Source organism: Wasmannia auropunctata, unplaced genomic scaffold, assembly GCF_000956235.1.
Source record: "Wasmannia auropunctata unplaced genomic scaffold, wasmannia.A_1.0 LD336099.1, whole genome shotgun sequence".
NCBI classification, from domain to species: Eukaryota; Metazoa; Arthropoda; class Insecta; order Hymenoptera; family Formicidae; genus Wasmannia; species Wasmannia auropunctata.
In genome coordinates this window covers 1,015,173-1,033,067 of record NW_012026791.1, presented here as the reverse complement: position 1 = coordinate 1,033,067, position 17,895 = coordinate 1,015,173, and the positions used below count along the sequence as shown (strand labels likewise).

At 41.7% G+C, this 17,895-nt stretch overlaps 1 protein-coding gene across 2 annotated transcripts in view; it reads right to left on the bottom strand.

Annotated features, from left to right (window-relative positions):
* LOC105462417 (M-phase inducer phosphatase) overlaps nt 1-17,895 on the bottom strand; it is a 48,232-nt gene that overhangs the window by 20,906 nt on the left and 9,431 nt on the right. For both annotated transcript variants that reach the window (XM_011708985.1, XM_011708986.1), the window contains exon 3: nt 10,435-10,480. In XM_011708985.1, the coding sequence (XP_011707287.1) occupies nt 10,435-10,480 (46 nt within the window). The remainder of the gene's footprint in view (nt 1-10,434; nt 10,481-17,895) is intronic.

Here is a 17,895-nt window from a genome sequence, read left to right as displayed (position 1 = left end):
CATGGTGGGTCCCACTTTTCGGTCGGCGAAATCGGGAACGTGTCTACGATTTGCGCGATTGCGTATTCAATGCATTCAGAACATCCGCCGACGCGAGAGTCCTTTCTCCTTCTTCTTTATTTCCTTTTTATAAGTGCGGCTTTTTAATGGAACCGCAGAACTGCGCGTTCTCCTTTGCTCCAGCAAATTGGAAAACGTTCATTCGTTTGTTCGTTTCGTTAATATGAAGAATAGAAATGCGCACTGTTTTCCCGTAAAAATTCATTTTTAAATCACCACGTGTAAGTCGACTGAAGTCGTGTTGACATACCATTTATATGAAACCTTTTCAGAAATATAAAACTAAAAATGTAGGATTCTTGAGATTCGGAGAAGCCATCTGGTAATCTGTTTTTCTTCTCTTTTGGTAACTGTATAGTCTTTTCCACATTTTCCGTTTCAAGACGGACGTTAAACTCCAAAAGCTAAACGTTAATTTTAACAACAGAGATTCTTTTTGAGATGAATTTAAAACACATTTTTTTGTTAACAAGAATCTCTAAATCCAACGAAATGTACAAATTGTACGTTTTGTTAATAGAGTTTCATATAATCAATTCTTCTATTCTAACCTTTTATTTAAGAGAAAGACGATTGAAAAAATGATTAAGAGATCATGTCATTAAAATTAAGAACAGGAGTTTCGAATTTCAAAGATTAAATAGAATAATAGATAAATATTTGGTTGAGTAAAGGATTAATTAATCAAGTATCCGGTAGCTTCTGTACACCCAACGAATTCGGAGACGCCAGTCGCATTGAAAAACGACAAAAGCCGCTGTAATTTCGTCATTTATGTATTCCCGATAGGTTCTCCATGCGGCATACGGAGGAAATGACAGAGTATGTAAACGCGAGTTCATGTCCACCGTGCGTGCGTACACGAAGCTACCAGGAATTATGCGGCGTGCAGAAGCGAATGCACCGCGGCCTGCCATCGAAATTGCCTCATCAGCCAGGCCGGGGAGAGCTCCTCCACCGGACGCACTGACGTCGACACCCTTTTCCCCGACGGGCAGATCCTCCCCGCAGGACTCCAACCTTGTGTGGGGCCCATCAGCTGAGAACGCCCGAAGGCCCCGTTCTCAATTGGGCTCTCACACATCGAAAAGAACCGGCGGCCTTTTGATCGCGTTCTCCCTTGTAAGGCGAATTTCGGTTACTCCCGATTCGGCGCCGTTCCCGCTCCAAAATGTGTCCGAAGGTAAAGGATTCATTGGCGAAACTTGAAATGTCAGTTACCTACCATGTGATCGCCGTACCGATGGCTCACCTTTTTTCCTTCGTACAATAAGCAATGGCTTCGGAATAAAGTGCCGTGACTCGAGGAAAAAAAAACCAGTTGAGTCAAGTTTTCGACGGACGAGTTTCGAAAAATCATAATTCTGAGACAAACTCGTAAATCGATTTCCGAATTAACATTGCAATTTTTAATTTTCATTGAAACAAATCCTATCTGACTTGACAGATTTTCGAATGTGAAGAGAAATCGTGAAAATCGGAAAAAGATACGAAGACATCTTTTTTTTTTTTTTCAAAAATAATTCGACAAAAAAAACGCTGATACATATATTTCTTTCTTCTTGTCTAATCGTTCTTAACAAAAAACAATAGAGTTATAATCGTCTCTCTTTTCTTCTCCATTCTCCTTATCCTATTCACTCGAATTGGTCCTCGACAAGTTTTACGCGACTTCTTTTTACGCTATGATTAGTATGTCGAGTTGAAAGAGGGAATTATTATTAAACTACGCTAATAAGTGATAAACGAGTTGCATTTGTTAATTTAGGAATTATTTTAAGAATTATTTTGATACCATATATATTTATATTGTACATTTATGTCCTGATACTAAATATGGTATTAGTTTGGTATCAAAATCTCCAAGCTCGTCAAAAACTCGATTGAGCGTAATTTTAAACTCACTTTATGATATACACAATTCATATCGAAAATTTTAGGATAGAAGTCTATATATAATTTTATATACATCACATTTTAATGCGCGTGTGTGCGTAAGTGTATCTTTTAATATATGTTTTATATATGTGTTCTGATTTTGCAAATGTTTTTCATGTGTTATACACGACAGGTAAAATATTTGTTTGAAAAAAAAAACCTTTACAGCAGAAATGATAAACAATAAGCTTGCAAGAATTGTTTTCGTTTCAACTTTCGAAGAATACTAAGAAAGAATAAATATACTTAATGGTGCGCACCAGGATGGGAAATGTTCTCAGCATGTTTTCTGCAGGATTTTCTCTGCAGGAAAAAAATCCCATAACCTTTAAATGACGATATCTTTCATCCTGGAAAAGTGTCACAATAGTATGTCGTTTGATAAATTTACAGGATGACTCTCTGTCATAGAAACTTGTTATGTTTCGGACTTCAAAAGATTCCGTAACTTAAAGCCATTATTCTACTTTATTTAAAAATTTTACTACTTTCTGTTTGCATTTTTAAAACAATAATAATAACAACACAAAATTAAAAAAAAATATATGTACATTTATACATTCCTATATACGTTTTCAAATGGCATGTTAAAAATATTTTTCTTATTACGCTTTATATTCATTACTTTAGATACAACTCTTTGTCAGTTCTACGAATGTAAGTGCGCTACATTCACGTAGCAAATTTTGTCATATACATATACATTTATTGTATTATCATTCTTTACGATTTCGATATGGTGAATAACGAGCGAATTCTGGCTGGGACCAAAACCATGGGAAACGAACGTTGCTCGAACGTGTCGGTATGTGTGGGCAGAGATCCTTCGTCTGTACTCTTACGATAGAGAAAGAGAGAGTACGTACATGATATTGGGTAGGGCGAAGGGCTCTTGGCACAAACGGGCTCGTCGGCACGATAAACCGCCAAAAATCCCAACATGGTCAGGTCCATCATTGAGCGTGAAAATATCGTTTGAACGGAACAGAGCGGAAATAGTTACAATACTTTGCCGTGTTTCGTCCAAGTGTTTGTTCGACCTACTTCGAAAATATCTTTTTAAAATACGATAATTATAGATATTGCTGCAAACTTTGTCCGACACGATCGCTTGTATTGCAAACGGAGGATGTGGGCGCAAATTTGAAGAGACTTTGTAATTGTGTAATTAAAATCCATAATAGATTAGATTATTTTTTTAATATGTGTACCACGATCTTGTTAGATTATTAACCTGCAAGTGCGCAAAAATCACAACAGACGAATCATTACCGAACCGACGAAAAACCGTGCGCGGATAGCGTAGGACCGTATTCTGGTGCCATCACAACAACCGACAATTTACTGCCTGGCTACCGTGAAAGAGAACGCCGTCTTGGCGAACGATGGGCGTATCTTCAGCGCCGTGTGCGTGTAAATCAGTTTTTAATCGCCGAGAAAAAATTTTTTTCCCGCCGTGAAAGAGCCGTGAATGACCGGGCGCTGTTTATCTGTGACTGAGACTGGGCGGGCTCTTGGCGCGCTGTTTTCCCGCCAAAACCTAATCAGCTGACATTCCCCACAGCTGACACGGAGAGACCCGACAAGGACGGACGAACTCTCCATTTAAAACTCCTACAGATTTAAAAAACCAGGTAACGACGGCGGCGACTTCTACCCTTGTTCCTCTATTTCTTTTGCCGGTTTCTCCCTCGAGGGGGTTACACGCACACACATATACACACCATAAGCATGTATATGGCGAACGGGCCGAAGGGCCGAAGGGCCCGGGCATCTCACGGGGTTCATCTTCTGTTGAGTATCCTGCTCGAGTATGTGCGGCAGGTCTAAGAAGTTCAAGAAAAAGAACAGAAGAACGAGGCTCGGGATCGCGAGAAACTTCGGGAAATCTCTCTCTCTCTCTCTCTCTCTGTCGTAAAAACCTCATTCCATTCTACAATATGGCAAAAGGACGAAAGGAACGCGACCGACCGGTCTCAGAGATGGGGGAGATTCAAAATCGGAATACTCAATTCCGGGCTTTTTTCAAGTTTTGGATGGCAAATCGTTCGGTATTTCCGTATAAAAGCCTCCGTAAATGTGTTGATCCCGTTGACGACGCCGCGCCAGAGTTTCAGATTCTCCAGGTGACGGAAGTGTCATTTTGCAAACGGGAATGCGCGGGAACGGGCGCATCTTTATCGCGCTTCAAGATGATTCGAGAGTGTGATTCTGTGGGACATCTTTCGATACCAATGAATTCGAAGAGCAGGGAGGGAGGGGACATTTCAAGGGAAAAAAATTAGTTCAATTGCTTGGTTAAAAAAAAAAAAACATTTCACGTACTATTAAACAACATGACTTTAGAGTCATTTTGCTATTTCACTAAGAAAACACATACACGTAAGAAAGATACACAGACGTTCGTGTGTGGAGAAAGTCGGTTACTCGAGCCTAAAAGAAACGAACTGCTCCTTGAACGTCATCACTAAATGTTATAGGCGGATGTCAACCTGCTTGCTCAAGCGTAACAAGAAGCTCCGACTAAGAAAAGGCTGTCCCGAAGGCCGACACAATGTTTTCCAGAACACGGAGTTTCCTCCCATTTTTCCCCCACAAAATTTTTTTTGAAGTTTTACCGCTCGGAGCTTTTCATTTAAAATGATATACTTGTTGTATAATGATATAATTGTTATATGACAATAACTTAGGACAATTTAATAAATATTGCGAAAACGCTTTGATGCGACTCTGAATTTGATGCGCCAATTAATCACAAGAATATTCAGTTTTTCAATTAAGAGTATTAGAAGATAATGAGAAAGGAAAGGTCACAAATAGGCGTGTGCGAAAAACTCGAGACAGGAGGAAGGTTTAAGGTTTCTCCCTCTTTAAAATTAAAGCTTTCGGTTCTATTGGGTATTGCCTGTAATAGAGACAAATCAGCATCTGGAGGCGTGCATGCTGCAAAAATCCGTGCAGACATACAGAGCCAATAACCGTGCAAAACCAACAATAACAGGTACCACACAGTGAGCGGGAAAGGGACGGTTTAGTAAAAGGGATTGCCACAGGCAAAGTCCCTCTCTCTTTCTACGGCTCTCACTCGATAGGGTCCTGCGGTAGATCTGAGTTAGACAGGCGAGCGGGCCCTATACACCAGGCGTACGAAACTAACTATGAGGCACAGGTACCACAGAAAGTAGCCACCCATCTTCCCACACCTACCTGAGAGCCGAGACACGGTGTTCGGCCCCCTCCCCCCCTACGGGATCGGTCACTAGATCGAGAAAAGGGCGATCTACGCGAGAGAAAGACGGGTGATTAAAGTAAGAGGTATAGAGAAGGAGAGGAGTGGGAATGCGATCGGGGAAGGGCGGAAAAAAGCGCGGCAACTTTGGCGATCGTGTTTGTAGTGTAACGCGCCGACGCACCGCCATTCAGTCTAACGTCCCCCGGTCAGGAACGTGCTGCGAAAAAATGCATCTTTCAGGGATCTCCTCTCTCGAATAGCTTTGAAAGTGCGTTTTGTATTTGTTGTGTCGATAGAAGGCGCGATTCTAGTACAGGTCTTTCATATATAGCGAGGAAGTATAATAAAATTGGATCTCCTCCGGAATTCGAGGCGCGTTATCGTGCGTTCGTGTGGGTGCGGCTACAGGCCCTCGTAAAGGCGGCGCCTGAATTCTCTCGCATCTCTCTTGCATGTGAACGTCAAGAGACCAACGGTTTTGGCGAACCGTTTTATGGATTAGCTATATACATTTCTGTAACTCTCTATAGAGTTTTATCACAAAATAGCAAGCGACTATAGCGAATTACAGTTTTTTTTTATACATATACAGTTTATGAAAATTAAAGAATGTTTCGATTTGAAAAATAAGCAATTGAGATCACTTAAGTTTACTAAATTATTTATACAAAGTACTCTACTTCTATGCTCTTTCCCTTCTTATTTATTTTCTTATTTTCCTACTACAGCTTTTTTCCATTAACTTTTTATAAATACTGCATTTTTCTAAGAAAAAGAAAAGAAAGCTTTACGAATGGACGTTTCACTTTTTTTTTACCAATATTTCTGTTGATAAGAAAAATAAAATGTCCGTTCGAACAGCTTCTTCATTTTGCAGCCATTTTTGAAAAATGGAAAATGATGGAAAAAAAACCGCAAAGTCTGTAAAATGAAATTCGACAAGAGTCGAGAGAGGGTGGACTTGAGAGGAGCAAGACGGACGGTGGGAAAAAGAAAAGAAACGGGGAGGACGGATGTATTGGTGCATCGATGGCGATTAACCGAGGAGAAGTCCCTCGGCGCGACGGAGCCGAAACTGGTTCCCATACCGGAACGTCTTGGCGGGAAACGCCGGCCAATCGTAAGCGTCGCTCTTTGCAGTTTGGAATGCCGTTCGGCGAAGATACAAACGACGCCTCTGGGAACCGTGAGACGAGGAACATTTGCATTCGCCGCGATACGCGCCGTAAATTTCTTCCCGCGTCGCGAGATACCGTGAACCGATATCCGGGAGCACGTCCGACGAGGGAGTCTCCAAATCTTCGCGAATTACCGCGACTTTTCAACATTTTCGACATTTCGCTCTCTCTCTAACTCTCTGTCTCTGTTTCTCCTGCGACTTATCAACATCTCGCCCGAGCGACGTCGACGTGAGTAATAGGAAGATAACGAGGACAATGACCAGAGCATAACGAAGTAGCAAGGGGCTCTCTTGGAAGATTTAATTAAAGGGTTCATACGGGTTCTTGTCGCGGATTAAGCGGGAAAAGCGATAAACTTCCTCCCGGTGTATCTCTTTTTTTTATTGACAACTCGTGAAAACGGTAGCGATACAGGAAACGAGAAAAGCTCAAGAATTTTGAGATTTTCGCGAAATATAACTCTATACTGCAGTTTCTCCCAAATGAATATCTTTATCGCGCGAACACCGTTGAAGTTGGTATCCCTGCGGACAATACCAGTTTCTTCCCGCGCTTTCAAGAGAAGGATAGTATCACAAAGAGACGGAGGAAGACGTTTCCTGAAAATCTCAAAACTCTTCTCCAGATCTTTATCCGTATATTTAAAAAAAAATTCTGGCTTTTAATATAATTTCACAATATAAGCATCATATAGCAAGTACTTTCTCGCAATCAATTGTTCAAATGACATAGCGATTACAAATGAAAGAGCGAATTTGAATCCGAACAAAAGTGAATCCTAAATCTTTGCAGCATTTATTTTAAATAAAAAATTCGGTCTAAAAAGGACTTATACTCGTTAAATTGCTGGCTTAAGGATAAACTTTAAAAACCAGGAACTCTTTCGCTCTTAAAGCTTTCGTACGGCACTGTAACGAGCTAAGTTAACATGAGCTATTCAATTACAAAACGTTGCAAATTTTTGTCTTGCTCTGCTCATGAATCGACTGTCTTCATTTTTTTGTCTCTCTGTTTAGTTAACTAACACGGCTTCATTGCTGGCATCTCGATCTTCTCCGATTTCCCTGATTAGCTTACAAAAGTAAACATCGTTATCGACTCTCGAGTTTTCACGATAACTTCCTGGGAAGGGCGCAACGTTCAAACATCTCGGTTATCGTAATACCAAGATAAAGTTTAAAGTTCACCTTCTCTTTAATGCGAGCGACAAAAATGGCGCTCGTAGAATCAGCTGCTTCCTCGCAGTAGGATCGAAAACGCGGACACAATACGCGGTACTGTTCGATAAAAAAAGATATCGGCCTAAAATTCGCGATAAATTATCTAAATAATGAAATCATCAATGTCCGTTAATCCGATACATATACTTTACGTTAAAAAAAAAACCACGAATTCATTTTTCTAATTTATAATCTGCTTAGTCTTTTGAAAAAGACAATTTTTATCTTTTTCTGATTCTTAGTAACTATTAATGAAACTGTTATTTAAAATCCTAAATGCCCTTAATTTTAGCGATTTATTCCCTTCGCTATTATTATTGAGACGTTAAAATTATGAAGTACTAGATAATTTTTTATGTATTTTTATTTAAAGTATATTTCCCAATTATCAACCAAGTTTACAGATAAAGAAAAAATCGAGGCAAAACCTTCTGTACAATAATTACATTTATACAGCGTAATACACTGTTAAATCTATAGTATCAAATTTAACCCTATTTAATTCGTCCTTAATGCTCCTGCTCCTACCTAATATATAGTTATTTTTAACTAAAACAATGAAATTTAACCCAAAATTGGATTAAATTTAAACCGTTTTAAATTAACTTCATTGTTTTAGTTAAAAATAACTGTTTATTAAGTAGGAGCAGTGGCGACTTAAATAAGGTTAAATTTGACACTATAGATTTAACAGTATATTCGGAGATAATTTGATGTTAATTAGCGGTAAATGTTGCAATTTATGTCACTGGTACGTATTGCAAACGATATAATCAACGCCAACTAAAAAGAAACAAATTGAGCGATGGAGACCGATGACTTCGAATTCCAGCATCTAACCATTAAGATTTTGACCGTTAGATTGTATCCATTCGAAATACTACGTCGTAGAACACGTTCTACGTTCTACGTCGAAGTAGACTTTCGGTCGTATACTTCGGTCGTATACTTCTCTTCATACCAAGATAAATAGAGGCGGTAGAGGAACGCGCGGGACCAGTTGAGGGAGTAGACGAGGGGGGTAGATGGCTGGGGCCATCAAGAAAGGCCCTTAAAGAAACCAAGCATACCAAGAAGAAATAACTTCTTCGCCTGGCAACAAAGAAAACCGGTGCTTTTCCACATTCTCTTTCTTAATCATGATATCTTGTCACGTTTCCCGCATTAGTTTACCCACAACACAGAACCGCGGAAGACACGTTAACTCCGACGCATTTATGGAAGTTTTTTTTTAACTTCCAAATGATAAATCGTCAAAAACCAGCGAACAAATTTTTTATTTTGTTATTTTCGGTCGATTTATGGTACGACATAGTAATCAATCATGTAGACATATATCTTAAACGTATACTTTCGCGAATATGTGTACATCGTTTCATTAGCTACAGGAACAAAGGGCATAGGTGTGGCATAGTTCCCAAGGAATATCGAATTCTCTCTACCCATCAGCGTTTCAAATATCCTACGTTATTTTACACCCTTCGATCCTATCGAGGATCTTTCACGTGTAATTAAATCTGCAGGACCACACAAAGGATGAAAAGTATACTTGAAGACGTTGACATCATTAAGTTGCAAATATTTAAAAGACGAGGGAGAAAATTAAGACAGTTCAAGCATTCTAATAAATAATTATTTTCTCCCCCCCCCCCTCTCTCTCTCTTTCTCTCTATTGTACATACACGAAAGTATTCTAGACGTGCTGATAATTGTAATGCTCAAAACATGAGATAAAAACAAAGTGATGAATCTCTTTGTACGTCTTCAAGATTTAGTAGTTGGTTGAAAAGAAAAAAAAATAATGAAAGTGAATTTTAACTGTTTTTTTTTTTGCCTTGAAGACATAAAAAGGGAAACTACTTTGTTTTCATCTCATGTTTTGAGAGTTACGATTATCACGTCTAGAATATTTTCGTGACACGAGCGACTCTCTTTATTTCGCAGAAAGATAATACGGAGAGGACGTGTGCGATAGCCCTAGATCGTGGGATAAAGCGGAACGTTTCCTCTTTTATAGCGGGGAAACGTAAAGACACCGGCAGGAAGCTGACAGAAGCGCGGGAGGCGTAAAGGCTTAGCGACAAGGGCGCTGTCATTTCCCGCCAGTCTCGGATTAAAAAGAGATGCTGAAAGAGAGAGAAAGGAAGACGCGAGGGGGAGAAATGCCGTAGGGAGGCGAAGGCCGAGTCTGGGTCCGACTTCGGATTTAAGTCCTCTCTGGATGGATGTATGGTGACCTACGAAAACGGCGATACCGCCGCGACGAGACCGCGTCGGAAGAGAGAAAAGGCTCTCCCGGTGGAGAGACGCGATGAATGAATCGCGAGCATGAATGGAGCCCTCGGCGGCGGTGTAACGAGCGGAAAAGCTATATATAGGGCTCAATTCTCACGCAAGTGACTGGAACTATACAGAACGCGTTCCTATACGAATTAATAAACGTGCGACTGTTCCTGATCGCGCGCTGAAGAGAAGCCGTTCTTCACTTTAAAGCGCCGGTCCGACACCGCGGCACGTTTCGAAAGCGCGAACGGCATGTATCGGACGGTGGGTGTACTCTTAAAGGACGGCCGAGGCAGCTGAGATAATAACTCGCAGGTTTACGGTAAACAATGCCGCTCGTCGCTGACACTTGTTTCGGGTGTACTCTTTCCGTTTCAAATTTCGATACTTTCTCCGCAGCATATCTTTTTTATTTTACGGTCGTTCGAGAGATCGGTCGATTCAAGAGAAAAAAGTTGCAATTAAAATTAGAATCGTGGTTTCGAACGTATCGCAAGTAAATATAGATATGGGAACTCACCCTTCGCTTCTCTGATCGTTCGCGCGATGACAAGCGCCGAAGGTACCTGAAACCAAAGACAGGAAGACGTTAGACACAGATCGTGTTCCGCAGCAGCACCGCTGCCTGCCGTCGAAGCTTAACAGGAAGACCGCGGTCTCTCGAGCGGAAGAGAGAGATCACAACAAATATACCCATATAAAAATCACGTCTCGCGCGCTGCCCGAAATATCGGCGGATATTCGCACGCGCACAAAAGACTGGACCGGTAACCGTGATTATATCCGCGCGGGAACACGTGTTCTCTTTTCACAGGACCGCACATGGAGCCTGTGCGTGCGTGCGTGTGCGCGTGTGCGTGTGTGTGCGGCTCATTTCCCCATTCTCGCGAAATCTCCTGACCGCATGCAAGATGCGAACTAGACGACGCGCGGATGCTCCGGTCATCTTGAAGGCGCCGAGCCCCGGCGCGCTGTGAAATCACGCGCGATCTCGCGGTCGCGCGTTCGTTTATTTGCTCGGGCTTTCGTTCCGCGATAACAATCGGTCCCGCCGCCAAATGTATTGCAACAGACGGCGCCGCGAAACGGAGAGTTAATAATCAGAAATTATCGCGCTGCCCCGCGGCATTGTCATCGTAGAGAGCTATCGTATGTATATAGGAACCGCTACCACCATCTGCAGCTCGCCATTCATCTTCGTCCCGAATCGCAATCTCAGCGGAGTTCTCTCACCGTTCGGTCGATCCCCGCGTGACAAGTGCACCCTGCAGGTATCTCGAAATCCGAGAAACGTGTAGGCATAGGTCGCACGTGCGTGCCATGTGGGACACGCGTGAGACGAGAAAAATCGTGCCCTACGGGCATTGCATCTGTATAAGATGATTTTCATCCCGTCTCATTCCTATTATTATAGGTGACAATCGCGATATACCGACAAAGTGTTCGCAATTCGAGAAAGAGAACGAGCTTTCGTACGCGGAAAAAGCAATTTTGCTGAATCCAGAAAGTAATTTTTGTTCAATAATCAAAAAATAATTTTGTGCGAAAGTCAAAATGATTGCTAGAATAGCAAAACGTTTTATAGCAATACTAGTTTTAACATTCCAACAAATTATTTTGACGATTCAACAAAAAATTACCTTCAGATCTGTTTTTAGCAAAATTTTTAGACCCTTCAACAAAATCGTTCTTTCCGTGTACATATTTCTACTTTATAATCTACTAAGAATTCTGATTTATCGAGCACGACGAACGTAACAAATCTCCACGAAATATTTTGTAACACGCGGATTCGTTAGTTCGCATTGACTCGCGCTGCTTTCGCTCGCCACGCGAACGAGTATACAAAGAGTCATCCCTATCTCCCACATAATGTAGACCAGTCTGCAGTTAGGCCGGAAGAGTACGAGACGAGTGTGGAGGGACCGGTCGTTTAATCGTTTCATGTCGCACCAATGAGAAGACGAGGGGTACGATGCGCCGTGCATCCTCAGCGCCGAAAACGTTAGCGCGCGGCATGTGCGTCTCGTATATCTTCTGTTTTTTTTTATCACTCTGGTTACAGTTGCGAGAAGTATTTTAATAAGCCGTGCAATTGTAGACCGCCTAAATGTTTCAATTATTTTTCTCGTTCAATTATAATTGCTCTTCTCGAGTTGTGACGATGCGACATAATATACACATGATAAATTATTATACATTTACTTTATATTACCCAACATCTTTTTCACGCTGTATACTATTTGCTGCCGAGTAATCTTATCCTGAATAAGATTCTTAACGCGCTACATCTCCCGCTAGGAATTTGCTCCCAAATTTAAACTGAATCCTGCCAAGCAGGGGAGATGTTCGACAAAAGACACAGATTTCGCGCGCGCTCTCAGAGCTTTTCTTTCTCCGGTTCTTCTCGGGAATAAACCGCTCGGTCGACGCTTTACCGCCTGACCGAGCGTTTATTTATTTATTTATTTCGGGGATAAATGAGGTGCATCTTTCAAAAACCGTCACGGCCGAGATCAGATTGAACGTAATTGAATCATGTATAACGGATTGGATTGAAAAGGAAAAGGCATTTGCTAAGAAATCGAATGCGAAAGGAACGCGCGCGACTGAGCGAAACTTTAAGGCAAGATCTCTGGCCGGCTGACAGATGAGAGCAGAACTGCAGGGAAAAGAGACGATATTGAGCCGTTTCTCGTGTACGTACGCCCTAACGCCCTTCCGCAGGAAGTCGGACGCATCAGCCGTGACACGCACCCTCGCGCTACTTATAATATTCGCGTCGAAACGTACATAGGATGGATTCACGACGCGAATTTCCAGGCGAGTGTATAGCGTATAGCGTCTGAAACGGAGAACCTTGGCCTCCGTCTAAAGGTCAACGTATCGTTGATCTCAACGTTCCTTCTCGGTCCGCTTCCCTCGCATTGATATTCGTACCCCACTGCCCTTACCACTACCTGAGCGGGCAGCGGCGAATTTCCTTAGCATCGCTAAGTATTTCGCAGCCTACACCTTATAGATCTCGTGCGAGTTGTCATATGAGATTAATCAACAGTTTCCCCCGAACAGATGGCGGATGGCTTGTTTAGTATACGAAGACCTACATACATTGCCGTTAAGTGTGAAAGACCTATAGCGGATTAAATTTACGACATACAGGGGAACTTTATGGAGTAATTAGATTCAACTTGGCCCTACTTTCTCTGAATTCTAATTCGATGGGGGCTGACGGGCTAAGGCGTTTATTTCTGTCTTAGAATAAGTCCTATAAGAACAGGTCGTAAAGAGAAGGGATTAAAATTAAACAGTAATAAAATAGTATTTTATATTCTTAGTCGCATTTAGCTAATAATTAAAAACTTATAACGACTGTAATATTTATATTATTTGTACCATGTATTTTTGTTTTACAAATATATATAATTTGTTTTAATCCCCCCCCCCTTCCTCGTCTTCAGTAAACGTATAGACGATAGTGACTTTTAATTATCGCAAATATGAACGATATTAGCAACGCGCAATACAGAATATTGCGGAACGCAACGATCCAGCCGCGTTTGTCGACAGAATGCTGCTGTTACGAATGCAACGGAAAGAACGATTTTGTTGAAAGGTTTAAAAAGTTTGCTAAAAACAGATCTGAAAGTAATTTTTGTTGAATCATCAAAATAATTTGTTGGAATGTTAAAACTGATAAGTATTGCTATAAAAAATGTTTTGATATTTTAGCAATCATTTTAACTTTCGCACAAAATAATTTTGATTATATTGAACAAAAATTATTTTCAGATCTGAAAAATTCAGCAAAATTGTTCTTTCCGTGTGTGATAATAACTGTCGATGCAAGCACGGCTTAGTTATATATCTTAACATAAAGTCGACTGCGCGAGCGACCACATCGATCTCCCCCACTAATTAACGCGACATTCCCCCGGCGAGCAACAGGCAGCGGTTGCGCGGCTGCGTAACATGTGCAAGTACGCTTCAACGGTCGTGACTCCACTACGAGAGCGAAGCCACAGAGGAGCAATGCGTGCATGGCAAGCAGAACCAAATCATAATACTAATACCGCGCGAGAGGAAGAGAGGACGAGAGAGCGAGCGTGCGAGACAGACGTATCGGGAGCACTTCTAATTTTAGATAAACGCCTCACGACATCCGTTTCCTATATACACGCGCGCAAACACCAGAGGAACACGTATACCCGCCAGCCGTTTCCCGCCGACGTGGGGCCCTCATACGAGATTAGGGATATGGAAGCACCGCGACATGCGGTTAAAAATAAAGCACGGCCTGTGTCTCGCCGCATTCCCGCCGAGAGAGAGAGAGAGAGAGAGAGAGAGAGAGAAATGCATATCCATTTCGGGACGAATTTCGTTAGCCCGTCCTCGAGATTCTGCGTCTAATTCAGCTCTGAACATAGCCGACACACGTGACGACGTGATCCTTCATCAGAGGAAAACGAAGCGAGCGACCATCAGACACGCAATAGTGAATAGATTGATAATATCCTTGTACCCTCCACCGCAAATAATTCTAAACTTGTTCCCGTGAGCGTTAGTTACAACTGGCTGAACCTTTCCCCGTCTCTTTACAGCTCTGCCTCCAAAAGCAAACGAATAATCAGTTAAACCTCAGTTAACACGTTAACTGCCACGGCGGTTAGCCAACCAACGTTGATAAGATATATAACATTGACCTAATTCTCGAAAGAGCCTCGGTCCAAATGACTGAGTTTAGGCTTCCAGTTGCATTTAAATCTTAGCTTAAACGCATTTGCGATAATTGTCTGATCAGCAGATAATATTTAATTTATCGTAATCAAATGTTCAAGAAAAGATATTTTAATAAATAACTCTTACAAGAAATTAAATTTTAAATAATTTTAAGATGAACTTTTTTATTATTAAGTATTTATTTCGGAAGGAAAAGATATTTATTAAGATATCTTTTAAAATATAAGTAAAGTAATTTAAAAAATTTTAAAATATAAATAAAGTAAGTTATAAAAAAAAGTTTATCTTAAAATTATTTAAAATTAAATTTCTTGTAAGAGTTATTTATTAAAATATCTTTTCAGTAAATATCTTTACATGCATGATTCTAATCGAGTCGTTTGTCAAACGATAATTTTATGAAGAATAAAATAATAAAATAACTATATTACAAGAAATATTAAATTTCAAATAATTTTAAGATAAACTTTTTTATCATTAAATATTTATTTCGAAAGGAAAAGATACTTTAATAAATATCTTTTCCTTCCGAAATAAATACTTAATAAAATAAAAAAGTTGATCTTAAAATGATTTAAAATTTAATTTCTTGTAATATAGTTATTTTATTATTTAATTCTCCATAAAATTATCTATCGTTTGATAAACGACTCGATTAGAATCATGCAGCGCAAAACGGTCGAAACGTTACATTGTCATTAACCTGCGACAAACGCCGTGCACTCGCTCGTAAACGTACCCGCACGTGGCATCCACGAGCCAGTTGAACGATAACCTATCGACCCTCCCAATGTAGAATCTCGCTATTGGTGAAACTAAGGGGGACGGGGCACCGAGTACTCATCAGCTACCGCTCGCTCTCGACCGGTATATATCCATATACGTTATGTCGTCGGCCACAAAAGATACATTCGACGATGCGTGTGCGCGTACGTGTATGATGCAGGCGGAAATCGATATTACAATCAGCGTATCGAGCTGGGTTCTATCCGTCCCATTAAGTTCGTTGACTCCTGCCTTTTGTCACTGGCGTACAACCAGTGTCGTGTTATGGCTGCGTACTATAATGATATGTCCAAAAATCGCAATTTCGGCGCACGATACGATAGATTCGAAATTCGCGAAAACAAACGCTTGACGAGGCGCGAAAGACTAGGAAAGGTAAACCGGGACGGGCGCACGCTGGGAACGGGTGAGGAAGGTCGAGAGGAACCCGATTTCTTGCAACCCTGTAACGTCTTGCCCGACCTTTTCTCTCTTCTCCTTCCTCTACCCCTTTCCTCACCGTCGTCGTCGTCGTCGTCATCGTCGCAGCCGCGTTCGCGCTATCCTACGACAATGTACGACGGCACGAGCCAAGTCGAGGGGTTGGGGTCGCACCGCGCGCGTTTCAGGGAACGTAGTTACCGTGTACGTATATAGGGGTGGGTCGGTATTCAACTACGGCTACGCGATGCCAGGTGGTGACTGCCGCCCCATGTGTGCTCATATGTCTGCCCCCCAAGTGGCGTTAGTTCGCCGCTGGCTGGCGCGATGCGTGAGCCTTAAGTGTGTGCGTATATGCAAAGGAACACTGAACGTGCGTCACGCTATACGCGCGCCTTCGACAGCGCCGACGCGATTCCTCGGTTAACCGCCCCGAATGGGCGTGTGATCCTTGCCCGGCCGTATACCTTTATATATCTCTTACAGCTCCATTCGCGCGAATAACCGTATACGGAAAACCGCGTGCGTTCTAGTCTTATAGAGAGATACTCGCCGGAAACTCGAATTATATACGATTAAACTGTCCCACCCCCTCCTCCCCCTCTCTCCCACCGCCCCTTTCGTTACGATCGAAGATCAAAAGGTTCTACCGTTCTGTCATCGTTATACGCCGCCGCAAAATTGGTTTATACATATCTATTTATAAAATGTGTCTCGCCAATTCAATTTATAAAAATATATAGGACGTCCATTAAATATCACGCGGTCGTACAATTAAAAAATGTTTCGCAGAGGGTGCCGTGTTGAAGTCCTGCGGGCACTGGAAGATTTGAGGAATTGCGAATTGGAGGATTAGGATTCAATTAGTAGAATGGATTACACGATTTATCTGATTGACCGTATTTTAATCTTCGATCCTCAATCTCGAAAACGCGTACAGTCTGGCGCGGGGGTTAAAATGCGTTGCCTATGAGAGAGGGACGTATACTCGACTATCCGATATCGATTGGCGGGACCGACCGGTCCAACCGGCGCGTGCCACGGTTGCAGAGACCCGCGCTATGAATTCGCCCGACGCGAGCGATTCACGTGCGTGCACGCGTGTAATTGCATTTGGAGGGAAGGGTGGGAATCGTTCCGACGGAGGATTAGAAGATCTATTAGGAGAACGCGTGCCTATATAGCCAATAGTGGTGTCGGCAAGATAAAGAGGCAGATTGCACGAAGTGAACTCTGTTGCGGCGCGAACGAGGCCATCGCCATCGGCATCGGCACCGGCGGCTCGCTAAACACGCGGTGCACCGCGGTGCAACGAGATAGAACGCGCGCACCATGTGCTACATATTTTAAACATGCTCGCACAGGTGTAACCTACCCCACCGTGTCCGTCGAGGGCGGCGGCGCGGGGCCCTCGTTTCGCGTCGAAGCCATTCTTGCGAGAAGTCCTAACTGTCGTAATCATCTTAAAACTCGTAAAAAAAAAAAAAAAACACTCGAGTGCGCGCTTACTTACTCGTACAGAAATAAAGTGATCTCACCGTAAGAAGAGAATTTTCTCTCTACACGGAGAGAATTTTTTTTGTAATTTACCCTGCAAATCATGTTAATTGTGGGACAATATAGTATTTAGACAAATTTTACTGTGCACTACAATAGGATTTCACAGTAAAATTTATGGTAGTGCACAGTAAAATTTGCCTAAACTATATTATCCCACAATTAACATGATTTTCAAAATAAATTTTTAAAAAATTCTCTCCGTGTAGTATCACAAGGGATGCCACCCTCGTCGCAAAAAGACATACTTTCGGTTTGAACACGCGAATATCCCCTTTAAAATTGTTTCTTAAATTATTTACAAGTTACAGCATATAAACGAAAAGACGAGCAGAAATAGAAAGAAAGAAAACAAAATAAGAGAAGAGCAATTTGTGTGACAAAATGCATATTTCTTAAACTAATAGTGCAATCCACGTAAAATTTTAATAACATTTTTCATTTAGCTTGGGGATTTCTTTTTTTTTGTCAAAAATTT